Source organism: Lolium rigidum, chromosome 5 (genome assembly GCF_022539505.1).
Source record: "Lolium rigidum isolate FL_2022 chromosome 5, APGP_CSIRO_Lrig_0.1, whole genome shotgun sequence".
In the NCBI taxonomy this organism is placed as follows: domain Eukaryota; kingdom Viridiplantae; phylum Streptophyta; class Magnoliopsida; order Poales; family Poaceae; genus Lolium; species Lolium rigidum.
The window spans coordinates 121047661-121062063 of record NC_061512.1 but is presented as its reverse complement, the minus strand read 5'-3'; the positions used below and the strand labels follow the sequence as shown (position 1 = coordinate 121062063).

General features: G+C 45.3%; 1 protein-coding gene across 1 annotated transcript; it reads left to right on the top strand.

Moving 5' to 3' along the window:
* The first annotated feature begins 7687 nt into the window (after nucleotides 1–7687).
* Nucleotides 7688–10835, top strand: LOC124655055 (guanylate kinase 1-like). Its single transcript, XM_047194022.1, has 10 exons — nucleotides 7688–7754; nucleotides 7958–8047; nucleotides 8452–8528; nucleotides 8622–8748; nucleotides 9160–9522; nucleotides 9596–9717; nucleotides 9836–9971; nucleotides 10086–10131; nucleotides 10217–10325; nucleotides 10419–10835. Exons 1-10 carry the CDS (start codon nucleotides 7752–7754, stop codon nucleotides 10525–10527), a joined length of 1182 nt encoding a protein of 393 aa, XP_047049978.1. The 5' UTR covers nucleotides 7688–7751; the 3' UTR covers nucleotides 10528–10835.
* The last annotated feature ends 3568 nt before the right edge of the window (nucleotides 10836–14403 follow it).

Here is a 14403-nt window from a genome sequence, read left to right as displayed (position 1 = left end):
GTGGTGTCGTGGTATCATCACGGCATATGCCATAGGGTGGCTAATCGAAGGTGGTTCCTAGATGGTCTCACGGTGGTATCCGGAAGCGGGTATGGGCACGAGCGACACGGCGATGTACCCAGGTTCGAGGCCCTCCGATGGAGGTAACACCTCTACTCCTGCTATGAGTGTATATGGTAATCACACAGTACAATGGTGCTCCTAGAGCTGCGTCCGGCTGCTCGAGGAGGCTAAGGTAGACGAAGGTCTCTCTCCTCGAGTAGCGCTAAGTCTAGAATGAAGTGAGAGTGATCGATCGTCCCCCGCACGAGGGGGGTAGTGCAGCTTATATAGGCGTTAGCACTTTACAATGAAGTCCCTATAGTCTAGTGGCCGGCTTGGCCGTCTCCGGCTTCCGCTCCTTCCCGAGGCGTTGACGTCATGGAGCCGTTGAGGCGTAGTGGCCTGTCTTGTCCGCCAGCGGGAGTCAGCGGCATGGCGAGGAGATGTCCCTGTCGCCATCATGCCCTGCAGCCGGTACGGTCCATCGTACGCCATGATGGCCTGTCCGCCGCGTGGCACTATTGCTCTACAGTGCCCCGCGCTTTACGGGAGATGAGGTCAGCGTGGACCTGCGAACCCGGACCACCTACCCAGTTCCTTCTCATGCAAGACTCGCCAGCCTTGAGTCGGTCTGAGGTACAGACCCCAGTCGGATATGGCTTGTAGAAGCCGGCCTAGCCACAGCGCAGACGGCCGTAGCCAGGCCGACTAGGACTTAGAGCCAGTCGGCTTCCAAAGCAGCCGGCCACGGCTCCAGCCGGCCGCTCCTCAGCCGGCCTTTGCCGCGAGCCGGCCAACCTCTAGCCGGCTGCTCCACGTCCATTGCCCTACCCGGGGTCTTCCCCCGACAGGTGGTGGTGTGGCTTCTGCTTGCGGTGCTCCGGAGGGCGGAGCCGGAGGTGAGCAGCAGCGACCCCTCACCCTCCATGAAGAGTAAGCTCGAGGCTGCTCCAGGGCTGCAAGATCTGGATGGCTCGGACGCTGTTCTTGCCGCCATGGGGGCGGAAGAAGCAGTCAGTCTTGAGATCTATCTGGATCTGGCAGGATCTGGAGCGAGCAGGGAAGATCCAACTGCAACGCCGGAGAGCCTCGGTGCTCTCGTCCTAGGAGTTCTTCAGCAGAGGACTCAAGCCGGCGGCCTCCACCGCCCTGCCTCTGCATCTCATGGTCAAAGGCGACCCTCCTCAACCTCCACTTCCCAGAGACCAATAAGTCCGAGGGGAAGATCTACAGCCTCCGTCACGACGCCGGACCAAGTGGTTCGTCCCCGGCGGCGGTTTTATTTTCTGTGGCGAAGAAACTCGTCGGCGACTTCCAGATGCGGTGTGGAGCTCAAAGGACTTAATTGCTTTTCTCATTTTCTTTCTGAGATCCTTTCTGTAAAAGCTTTGTCCTTATCCAGAAATTCCTCGATCTGTAGGGGCTTTTCTGCAAAATGTAACCACCGCTTTGATAATACTATTACTTTCTAGGGTCTTCGGACCCTTTCCCTGTTCAAAAAAAATGAAGCAACGGCGCCCCAACGGACACGACACGCTGTGTGAATTTGCTGCGTACGTAACACGACCGAACGGCTGAATTGGTCTTTTTTTTTGCAAAACACAGTACAATCAAAGACGCTCATACATACGCGTACACACTCACCCCTATGAACGTACACACGCACACCCTACCCCTATGAGAACCTCCAAGAGACTGCGTTGAAGAACTGATCCGACGGGTCTTGAGATTGACGAAGTCACCACAGGCGCCTCGCTGTTGACGGGAACGTCGCCTCCCACTGAAGAATATTCCGCCTTTATGAGACACCAAGGTGTCAAATCTGAGATTTGAACTCTGATGGGCTGGGGTGCCACTGCCCTCCTAACCATCCAACCACAGGTTGATTCTCAAACGGCTGAATTGGTCTTAGTACTGAATCAAATTCCCTCATCAGATCATGCAATACGACTCTACCTTCCTACCGGGAGCACGAACCGTCCGTCTTTTCGGCAGATTGGTGGGGATATGTTCCATTCTATCCCATTGTCAGCAGAGGCAGTCGCGTCCCTCAAACCGTTCCCTAAACGACACCGAATTGAGCGTTTAGGTAACGTGTTTTGTTCGTGTCGCGTTTGGCGGTTTGGGGGACATCGCTCCCCAGCCGCGTCCCCCAAACGCCTACCCCACATAAATATTAGTGCACGAAAATAAAAGTTTTCATTCAAATTTGATTATATATTATAAAGTTTGAATAAAAACGGATAGATTTTATCTAAACCCTAGTCGCGTTCGACGATCATGCCCCGTCGTCGCCTCCCCTCCGCCGCAGCTCCTGCTGCACGCGCCGCCTCTCCATGCGTAGGGCGGTGACCAGACGCCGCTGCTCCAGCAGCGCGTCGTCGCCTTCTCTCTCCTGCTGCGCCGCCTGGAGGGAGAGCTCGACGGCGCGGCAAATCTGCGCCTCTTTGCGGCCACGAGCGTCGTCCTGGAGCTTTTTCTCCGACTCGAAGGACTCGACGAGCGCGCGTTGCTGATCCGCCGCCTCGTCCGGGTGTGATTTGTCATCATCGGACCACTCGAAGTGGTCGTCGTCGTCCTCCTCCTCCTCCGCCTCGTCCTCCTCCCCCTCCATTTGCGCCTCCAGTTGCGCCGCCAACGCATCGGCCTCCGCCGCCAACGCATCCGCCCGCGCCCCCCAGGCCGCCTCCGTTGCCGCCAGCACCACCTCCCGCTGTTGACGCTCCTCCGCCGCCTGCTGCTGCTGACGATCCATCGCCTCCCGCCGCCGCTCGATCGCCTCCCGCCGTTCACGGTACCGCGCCTCCCGTTCCAGGCGCTGGTGCTCATCGCACCACCGCTGGGCCATCTCCTCCGTCCGGCGCTGCCGCGCCTCTTCCGCCGTGGCATTGTCGAACGCCGCAATGGTGTCCGCCAGCGCCTTCTCCTCCCATGTCGCGTTCTCCTCAGCTACGGGGTCTCCCGCTGCTGACGCCGCCGCCTCCTCACGCTGCTGACGGGCCTCCTTCTCGATTGCCTCCCGCCGCCGCTCTGCACGCCAAAGCTCCGCCCGGCGCCGCCGCGACTCTTCCTGGGCGGCGGCGTCGATGCCGAACCGAGAATCCGGCGGTAGAGGTGGAGGAGACGGCGGTGGAGGGAACTGGCCAACGCCGGGGCAGTTCGTCATTAAGCAGTGGTGTTCTAGCGATGAGGGTTGTGCTTGTGGCAGAGAAAGGGGTGCCGGCGGCTGTGGTGGCTGCCATTGAGCCGAGGGAGGGCCTTCTATAGACGCTGGCGTCGGGGAGAAAGCGCGGGAAGAGGCCAGAAGCGGCGGGAAGAAAGCGTGGGAACGACGCGTGGAGGCTGCGCAGCACCGACGAGACGTCTCGCCTGCCCCTCCGTCGCTATTAAAGCAAAGGTGCGACGCTTCGATCGTGTGTCACTGTGCGCGAATAACTTCCGTCGCGAGGTAGGCGACGGTTAAGTCCAACCTTGAATGTGCCGCTGACGCGAAGGTCCCGCCACTCCCTGCCTCGCTTTTCTTTGTGTCTGGTGTGCCCGGAGCGTCCCCTGTGGGACGGGGACGGGTTCGAGGCGCCGCATCGGGACGCGCCGGAAAAAAAGAGGCTTTGGGGGACGCGACTGGGAACGTTTTTTATATCCAGCGCGCTCCAAATCACTTTGAGAACGGTTTGGGGTACACGACTGGAGATGCTCTAACAATGCAGAGCGTATATGTTTGCACCAACTTTGCTTGCTTGTAGCGTTTGACACAACGATTCTACAGTGCAAGGACGCGAAGGTATCAAATACAGACACAATTGTGCAAACCGCAACACTTCCTTTGCGTGCGATCGATTTCCGCGGTTTCTCTTTTCCAGTGTTTATATTCAACCAGACACCCAAGTGTTTACCCAAAAGAAAGGAGGAACCCAAGAGAGGGACGCACGTACCTATCCATCAACCAGTAGTAATTTGCAGGAATCTGTCAAAAGGGGCATATGCAAATGCAAGATCGGTTGGGACGGCACCGTGCGTCCTTCTCAATCTCACTATTAAAACCTGGATCTCTTCCGTAGAATCTAGCCTGATTAGCGGTCTAATCTTCTCCGTCAAAGGTTGGTGCCGCACCGGCTGTCGGCATCCATGGAGGAGGAGGGGTCGTCGCTGTCGTAGCAAGCGGGAATGGATGGAGACGGCTTTCAGGCGGGCAGGAAGGGCGCCTGCCTGCAACTTGCGAGTGCGCCAACTTGCGAGGAAGGGGATGGAACATGCTCGACGCCGACGCGGGGGCCAGTTGACCACTAGTAGTAGTAGCCGCCCCGCCCACGCTGCCGGCCGGTGGTGCTTATTGGAGTTTGGACTTTGGATTCATGCACCACTGCTACTTTGAGTGAGCTGTTTGTAGCGGGAGGCGACCAGGACTACACCCGATGCCAGTGTAGAAGAAGCTACTAGCTAGGAGTAGCTAGCAAATCAAAGGCTCGTGATTTTCAAAATTAGGAAAAAATGATCCTACCTTATCAAGCACGATTATTTGAAAGAATTTCACATGTTTTTTCACAACAAAAATTGAACAAACCGAACATAAGCTTGTATCTCGTGGAACAAATTACTTGAAAAACTCTTTGCATCTTATCTCTTTTTTCTCCTCTTTATAAAAAAATTTCTCTCTTTTCTTCATAATCAGGTAGAAATCTCAAAATCCTACTTTTTTTTGGTTCTGGTTTTTCCGAATAGCTCTTCTAATTTTAGTTCCCGTAACTTTCAATTTGCCAAGACGTAATTGACATTCAAATCATGTGTTTCTATTTGAGCAGAAACGTAATACTTCCTCCGTCCTAGTTTATAGGGCTTGCAAGTATCCTTAGGATGTAAATTTAATAATAATAACAATACAAGATATATATTACAAAATATATATCATTAGAAATGTTAGATGTTCTACTCTCTAATGATATAATTTTTTAGAAATTCAATTCGGCTCTCAGGTGCATATGCTCCCTCTACCAAAAATATATAATTGGAAGTGTTAAAAAATTTACCAAAAATTCTACATGTACATCAACATAATATATATGTGAGTTCGCCAAGTTTCATAAAAAACAATATTTTCTGTGGTCTACGTAAAAAAAAAGAATATTTTATCTTGTGAACAACCTTCTTCTTAGCGGTGAATTTTGTCTTTCTTACACACGACACATGGCAGTTGATTTTTCTTGAAACAACTTTGAGAGCGCGTAGCATCTGAAGATATACATGTGAATTTTTTGTTTCGATTTCTTTAAAATTTCAAAATATGTATAAGATGCATTTCAAAATGAAGGGAGCATATGCTTCCATGTTCCAAAACACTACCTGAATAATTTTGGATGTTATATAATTGATATTATGTTAGTCAAATTAACAACCTAGTAATATGTGCAAACCCTATAAAATGAGACGGAGGTAGTATATGTTTTGATATTTATATGCTTTAAAATCCCATGTTCCGAAAAACAAACGCAACATTTTTTTAACAAGAATGCATCGCGTACGAGTTCAATATGCTCAATTTCCTGACCCCATCAAACAAGTTAGCCACGAAGAAATGGCACCATGAAAGACCCGCTTTACCAAATTTTATAAGAAGAGTATCTATTGTGAAAAGAGTGACATACCTTCATTTCTCCTAAATGTTGAAGTTGGATCGTCTTCCTCTAATGTTCCAAATCAACCTTTAGTTTTACTTTTCCTTGTGTGGTCTCTTTTATCGCCATGATATGAATACAGTGAAAAGAAGGATTTAGAGTGTCTTGCACATTTGAGTCATATGCAATTGCAACCCTACAAAATCAGTATTAGAGATGTTTGAGACAGCACAGGAAAAACTAAGGAGACAATATCAAGATATTTTAGTGCATAGAAATTTCCGTCCAAATTGAATGCAAAAGAGCTCTTAAGAAACTACAAATTGGAATCCTAAAATGCCTCACAAAATATCTGAAAGCTTTAAAAATCCTAAAAAAATCATCTAATTATAAAGAAGCTCCATGTATTCGAAGAAGGGCAAACAAGAGATATGGTGGCTTTGAAACTGTCCAAACACAGACAAAAGGGAGGAAAAAACAAAGGAGTAGCGTGCACTATTTTTTTTTTTTGCGGGTTACTAGTGTGCACTTTTGAATCCTATAGAATTATAGAACTGTTAAAAAAAATAGCATCAAAGATGATACACCACAGAAAGAACAAAGTAATATACTGCTAGTAGCATTAAAGATGTTTTGTGGATGAAAATTTCCTCTAAAACAAAGTGCAGTATTTTTTTGCAAAATAAAAACGCACATTTAAATCTTACAAACGCCTTGTTTTATTTATAATTTATAGAGGGAGTGGTGTTTTGGAACATGGGAGCATATGCTCCCTATATTTTGAAATGCATCTTACACATATTTTAAATTTTTAAAAATTGAAACAAAAAATTTGCGCGTACATCTTCACGTGCTACACGCTCACAAAGTCGTTTCATAAAAAATGAACTTAACATGTGACGTGTGTAAAAAAGACAAAATTCAGTGCTGGAAACAATGTTTTTCACAGGATAAGTTTTCTCTTTTTTACATAGGCCACAAAAAATATTATTTTTCGTGAAACTTGACGCATACACATATATTATGGAGATGTACATGTAGATTTTTTTGTCAAAATTTTTCCACACTTCAAAATATGTTTTGTTGGTAGAGGGAGCATACGCACCCAGGAGCCGAATTGAATTTCCGATTTATAGACCCGTAAAATTCTTAAGAATCAATTTGAGTAAAAGAATCCCCATTATTCTTGAAGTAAGGGCAAAAGACAAAGCTGTGGTGCCATTGAAAATGTCCAAACAAGGACAAAAGGCAAGATGCTTTGGAGTTTGGGCTAGTGCCCTTTGCGGCCAAGCGGGTCAAGCAGCCTGAGGACCAGATCCACGGAATCCGACGCAAATATAACACTTCATTATTATTAATGATCGAAATAATAAAGCGGAAAGCGAGCGAGAGAGAAAAAAGTGGCATAAAAACGCCGGAGGCCTCGTCGTCGCTTCTTCCCTGCCAAATTCCAACCCGAGCTCCTGCCTGCCCTCATTCGATCCCCCTCCACCACTGCGCCCTCCCGCCGCCGCCCCCAGCCAGCAGAGCCCTCGCCGGCGCCCCTCCTCCCCGCCGCCGCACCAGCCGCCGCCGCGGCAGCATTCGGTTTCCTGACTCCTTCCGGGCTCCAGCTCGGGCCGGCGCGAGAGGATCGCGGGATCTCGTCGTGGGCGACCGAGGTTTGTCCCCTCCTAATCTGGTTCTGGGCCCTGTACGGCCGGATTTAGGGTTTCCTTGATCGCCCTTTGGAATGGTCGTAACGGTGGTTGCCTGGTCCATGAAGGGCCCCGCTCCCTATTAGTGGTGGCTGCGTTCTGTTGGATCTAGCCTAGGAACGGTAATGGCGCGTGATTAGTGCACCTTGGTCGCGTACGCTGTCGTCCTGCTTGTGGAAACCTCGATTCCTGAAATGCGAGAGCGAATAAATGGCTCGGTTCTTGTTTTAGCAGTGGGTATTGGGACGATGAACTCCTCCACCTGGGGTCTTGTTCGCTTAGTAAATCGACCCGACGTGTTTACCTGTATTTTGTCCTGATCATTTATTCATCCATGTTCACTCATGTGAATAGGACGCAAGGCTCCTAGCTACCATCCGCTCCTGATCACCCGGCATATTTTATGGTGAGTTCATCAATATCTCTGTATGTGCTTCTTTTGTGCGTTCCCTGATGTGGTACTTCGCTCATCATGTCAAGAGATCATTTTAGATAGCGTGCTCATTTCTGTGAGTTCCCTGATATGACATCTCTCTTATCGTGTGAAGAAAGATCATATTCGGTAACATGCTGAACAGGGTCTAAATTTTGATTTGATGTGGTAAACAGGGTGAAGAGGCTCCTGAGTTTCGTGTTGAAAGCATCACCTTGGAGCCCAAGGATTGCCACCGGAATGCCGTACAAGTTGGCAATAAGACAGTGAGTCAGATCAATAAGTTGATTTATATGCATATGCTTTAAGTTTGATTTTTAGATATGCTTGTCAACCATTATTTATTTCTAATTTCTTAACCGAGCTTGTAAGTACTGAATGACGCTATCACCTGTGCCATGTTGCTTATACTACTTTGATTAAGATCACCTTAGTACTTACCTGGAAGGCTGGAAATAGGTATATAATATGCAATGCTCAATGGCCTCCTTTTCTTGTACTTACCTGGAAACAGCTCAGGTTGACTTGACTTGGTTGCACCAACTAATACCTACTCTTTGCGTAGACTCAGTAAACTGGACTTTTCCAATGTAGCTGTCACTGTTTATAGTAGTAAGGAGCACTCTAAAGTACAAAGCTGGATTTAACAAAAATTTGTTGTTTTTTGCAGTATGTAATTGGCAGATCAGATGAGGAGTCCAAGTCACACTTTGACATTAAAATTCTGGACAAACTGACTCAGACTTGGTATTATACTTTGCCATTTTATTTTTTTGCTCTCTGCTTGTTATTTCCTTACATCTTAGTACATAGTCATTCTGACTATTGGTCTCATGGCAGGGTTGTGCCGACAGTACTTGGGGCTCAGCCTCCATCTAGGTCGCACTCAGCAATTCTTGTAAATGATGAGAAGATATTGGTTGTTGAGAAGGGTGTTTCATTGAATGATTCCATCTGGTTCCTTGAGGTAAAGAATACTAAATTGACAAAGAATTTCTTGTCCTTGTTGGCCTTTCTAGTGCCAATATTTAAAGAATATGGCGGCTGGACTTTTTCACCATTTTCAAGGTGGACCTGCTAAGTACCAATTAAAATTGAAACTGAATCACAAAGTTAGACTGAACAATAGGTCAATTTTATTGGTGTTTTCTCACAAAGCAACGGCCTTCATTCTGTACTTTTATTATATAAATTTTCCCTCAGCCCATTAGTCGGTCCGCAAAAGCAAGATTGCGCTCAAACACATGAAGTGATGTTCCATATTTCTGTGTGTGAAGTATCCCATAGTTTAATGTCTTTTTGCGTATAATTGCCTGTTATTTCCTTCTCCGTAATTCATTCTTTCTGAGCCCCACCCTCTTTTTGCTTTACATCTCAGATAGATACACCCTTCGTTAAACAACAGCGGAAAATCAAGGGTTCGGAAGTTGTTTCCTGGAGCAAGGGAGTACTTGGCGTTGCACACAAGCCTGTTGTGATTAGTGGGCCTTCTGGTGTTGGTAAAGGGACATTAATAGCAAAATTGATGAAAGAGTACCCATCAAAGTTTGGGTTTTCTGTTAGCCACACTACAAGATCTCCAAGGGTGAAGGAAATAGATGGAGTTCACTACCATTTCGCCGAACGAAGCAAGATGGAACAAGATATAAGTGAGGGAAAATTTCTTGAATTTGCTCACGTTCATGGAAATCTCTATGGCACGAGTATTGAAGCAGTTGAATCTGTTACTGATGAGGGGAAGGTAAAATTACTATCGCTTTTTATTCTAGTTTCTGAAAGGTGAGTTATTCATCTTCCCATTGTTTTCATTGAAGAGGTGTATTCTCGATATTGATGTCCAAGGAGCTCGATCTGTGAGGGCTTCTTCTCTTGAAGCAATATTCATCTTTGTATGCCCTCCGTCATTTGAGGAACTAGAGCAGCGCCTTCGCGCACGGTATATTTGTAGATTATAAAATGCATTGATAGCTAAGCTCATGAGAATGATAATTCTGTTACACCTTATAAAGCGAGAAGAGATGTTTGATTTATATTCTGGTCAATTGGTTATACAGGGGTACAGAAACAGAGGAGCAAATTCAGAAACGACTGAAAAATGCTCGTGCTGAGCTTGATCAGTCCAACTCTCCAGGTCTTTTTGATCATCTTTTGGTAAATGATGACCTTGAAACATGCTACGAGAATTTGAAGGTACATACATATCTCCCTGGTTACATAAGCTTTCCTTGCCTTCAGAGTTATTTGAGTGAAAGACTATGTCATGCCCCCCTTTTCCTTTTAATAAATCATTATTGCAACCTGCAGAAGTTGCTTTCCCTGGATGATGAACATGAAGATTCAGAGGATTGTTGTAAGTTGCATGAACTTCTTGTTTCCAATGTATTTACGAATGCTTCAGCGTGTCAGTTTTAATGTTAAACCCTGCTGTGTCTCAGGCATCAAGGATGGCAAAGCAACTGCATGTTATTCAATTCTATCCAAAACAGAGTCAGAAATTTTGTTGCAATCTGACATTGGTGAATTAGAAAAAGGATCTGCAAATTTGTAAGTCATCTTGCTCTTTATTTTCACGTAACGCCAAAGCTATTAACTTATGATATGATTCTTACTCTTGCATATCGGAATTTTGTTCGACAGGCTAGCGCTGGACTTGTCCTCTCTTACAGGAGGCGCTCCAGGACGAACAAGGGGTCTTAAGATACAGCCAGTTAACCCAATTGCCAATGGTTTGAAGGCCATTAGATGACCCGAGATATTCTTACAAACGATGTCGCAGAAGCGTCGACTGATGATTTTTTCAGTTAGTGAGATGAAAGCTTCATAAACATCTTAGTTAGGGGGAAAAAGGAAACACAAAGTGGGATTCATTTCCATTTGTCATTTGTTTGCCACCTGATGCACTTCGTTAGTTCTTTGTACCAGAATGGGGTGAAATCACACCAAGGGAGATTGTACCTTATTGGTGAGGGATCGTATACTTCATTGTGTACCTTATATTTTGTTCGTTGAAAAATATGATGAAAAGCGTACCCGAATCATGTTTATCAGTCAAAATGAGCAGTTCGTTTGATGCTATTATTCTTAAGCCAATTGTTGCACATGCATGCCTGCTGCTATCTGTAAGAATCTAATACTCTTCAAAACAGGTTTTATCTATCTTGAGGAATTTTGTCACTTATCTTAGGAATTTTGCTTTTCGGATTACAGGACTGACAGTACCAAACAGATGACTACAAGCAGAAAAACGAAGGCAAAGTGATTCGGTGCGTTAGTATGAAAAAAAGAGGTTCCGGTGGATTCTGAAATTCCTGCATAATTTAAGGCACAGGAAACCAAACCACAAGGTACTATGAACGTCCCAAGAATTAAAATCCTACAGAAACTCGCAGGGATGGCCTAAATTTGACTTGGTTTTGCACCACACACACAAGTCATCGCAAAAAAAAAAAGCAGAGGCTGCTGCTGGTCTGGAGCTAGAATCTGAAGACGTCGCTGCCGATCTGAAGACATTTGACGCGATGCCAAGGAGGAATATGTAGATGGTCCAACAGAGGCCAGGTGTATGTTCATGGAAAATGACGCACGCCAGCCACGAACTTCCCCCAAGATTGTGGCTTTACATTGCTGGAAATTGGGTGAATCTAGACTTCCAGAGTTCTAGTCACGTCTACTTTATGTGCTAGTGACATAGCGACAGCTGGGAAACTATTGCAAACTCTGTAATCTGATGTAGCAGCCGTGTTGTGTGGGTATGACCGAATGCGTCCCACGTATACGCGGAAAGTTTGATCAATGTGCGGTTGGGCGTTGGGCAGGACGAAGTCGAGGAGGGTCGGCGAGGCGTGTGCATCCAGCACCGGGTAGAGCAGCTCCGCCATGCCCCACGGGCCACGGCAACATCAATGGCCTGATTGGTTGCTCATAACTTTTGCTTGCATCTATAGAACATGGCTCCGGGATGCTGTCCGGGTTAATGTAACCTCTAATCTACGGTGTGCAAGTTATTTGGTTGCCAACAATTCCTAATCCACATCAGTTGGAAAGCAAATTTACTGGTGTTTGGTTGCCCACAAATCGCTTTTAGTAAAATCACGGCTGTTTGGTCCCATCTAGCGGAATACCTTAACCAGTTCACCGAAGATGCTCACAAGGTGTTAGACAAAATAGGGAATAACAAGACAACAACAATAGATCACATAATCAGCAAGACTAGCATACGGATATTACTTCTAGCACTGGAGTTGCACCACGAGGGCACGAGCCTCGTGATGCAATATAAGTTCATCAACCGAGGGGTTATATAAATACCACCTCGCAAAATATACAGACGTGTCATCAGTGCAGATCAACCCTATCAACTCCCAAAATGTACATCATGGATGAGGTGTTCATCATCAGCAGCACAACAACAAGACAACAAGCATCCAATGCTCCGGCACCTCACAGGTAATACTCTCTATGGGCATGTTGATGAGTTCCGCGTCCTTAGGATGATTCTATGATGATGAGGTAATTTAGCTCTTCCTCGTGTGCAAGCTAACAACATGCATCATATTTGACTTATTGAATCAAGTGCAAGAGAAGTTGCAATGCGCTAATCTTGGTGTAGGCAAAGTATGCATCATTGTTCATCATGATAGCTGATGTCTTCTCCACCCAACGCATCCCTCCATTTTCTTCAGCTTGCATACATGAACACACCTTGCTCACCAGTGCGTCAGATGGTTGTAAACCTGAGCGACACAAACCTCACGGATAGTGTACTCCAGAATAGCCGCATAAATCGCTTTCAGGTCACGGTTCATGAACAATGGCACTCCGGCCTTCTCTTTAGTAACCAACTCGCACACCATGTTCAGCACGAAGGTGGACAGAGCGGCATGTCATATCATGTTGGGCCTCTTCCGGATAGGGCAGAACTTATCAGGCACCGGAATGTACCGGATTGGCACAACATGCAACACAAACTTGGGCGACTGATCAACGGGGCTCGCATCCTATACAGACAATCAAAGTATCATAGTGCAAAAACAATGGTAGGCAAGCTAGATCTTTCACACATCCAAGTAAAACCAATCCTTGTACCAACTATCGCACTTATACGTGGACGAATGAGCTTAGAAGAACGCATACACAGGTGTTCGACGAAATGACGGGCACTTGACGCTTTACATATCCAAGCAAGAACTAAACAGAACAACTCTACGGTTGCAAATCAAAGCAAGAACTCATATGCAAAGCTATTCTACTCTTACAGATCCTAGCAAGCCCTTACAGATCTTAGCATGAACGTAGCAAAATGTAATATCCCAGTATTTGGGGTTACAAAAATAGATGAAACAGATGTGTGCACTGCATTCATGCATATAAAATCCGGGAAATTTTCGCGCTTTAAAATAAAACAGTCACAGTAACTGAAGTTTCACTTGACCTTTATGGAATTGAAGTAGATCATCAAGTCAAGTGCTATAAACCTCAATGTGACCTTTGCTAAAACCTTGTTTTGGGTATAGATGATTTGATCTAAGGGGTTAGATAAAATGGAACAAAAATCAACACAACAACGCTTTAATCAATGATTAATTACTTGATCTTATAAAATATCATAACATGATATTCCTTGCCATAATATAAGAACATATATTCAAATATAAATCAAGTAACAATAAAATGGAGAAACCATTCTTCACTTATCTTTTCCATGTCTTCAACAAATAAATATTCCTACCATGAACCTCATGGTATTTCTTGAACCAAACCTTTGAATTTAACACCAACACAAGCTTATCATTAACCCCTAGAGATGGGAGAGGTCTATACCCATCAAAGAGATAAGAAATAAACTCTAAATTACTAACACTTCAAAGTTGAGCAACTACCTTGGGGTAGAATTGAATTCACTTTAAAACTTATTACCAAATATGGTTAAACATAAGGACCTAAGTGCATAAAAGACACACATTATGATTTTAATCATAACTTATTAAATATGTCGAATATCACAAAACTAAATTCGTTTACATTACGAATTATAGTTCAAACTAATTGAATAAAATAAACTATGAGTATTTTGAAACTCATATGATCATGCCTTGGTGAAATCAAACATCACCATTCAAAATTGGGGTGTAATCCTTGTCTTTGACATTTTGATCCCAATTACAATATAAATACAATCACATATGTTATAGTGACTCACTCACAAGCATAAAATCAATCACAAGATATTTAGTAACAAAAGCCACTTGGCTATCCAAAAACAAATCACATGAGAGGATAATACCCATGCCACATAGGATGAAAATATCTACATAGCTTGAATCCTAAGCTATACCACTTCATGCTTAAAGGATTGCTATGGATGAGAGCATGACAACCAAGCACCTTACTCATCAAATAAAAACAAGAGTCACCCACCTATGTGTCATGATACTAGATCTTGCTCAAGCCTATAAAAGGAGCCTCACACTTCATCCATTTGATCATCTAATACCATGATGCAAGGAAACCAACACATTGAGCCAATCCATAAAATAGTTAGGATCAAGATGAAGCAGCTAGGAGGTGGAGGCATGCCATAAGATGCAGGTTTATCAGAATTCCTGAAGAACAAGCTACAGAA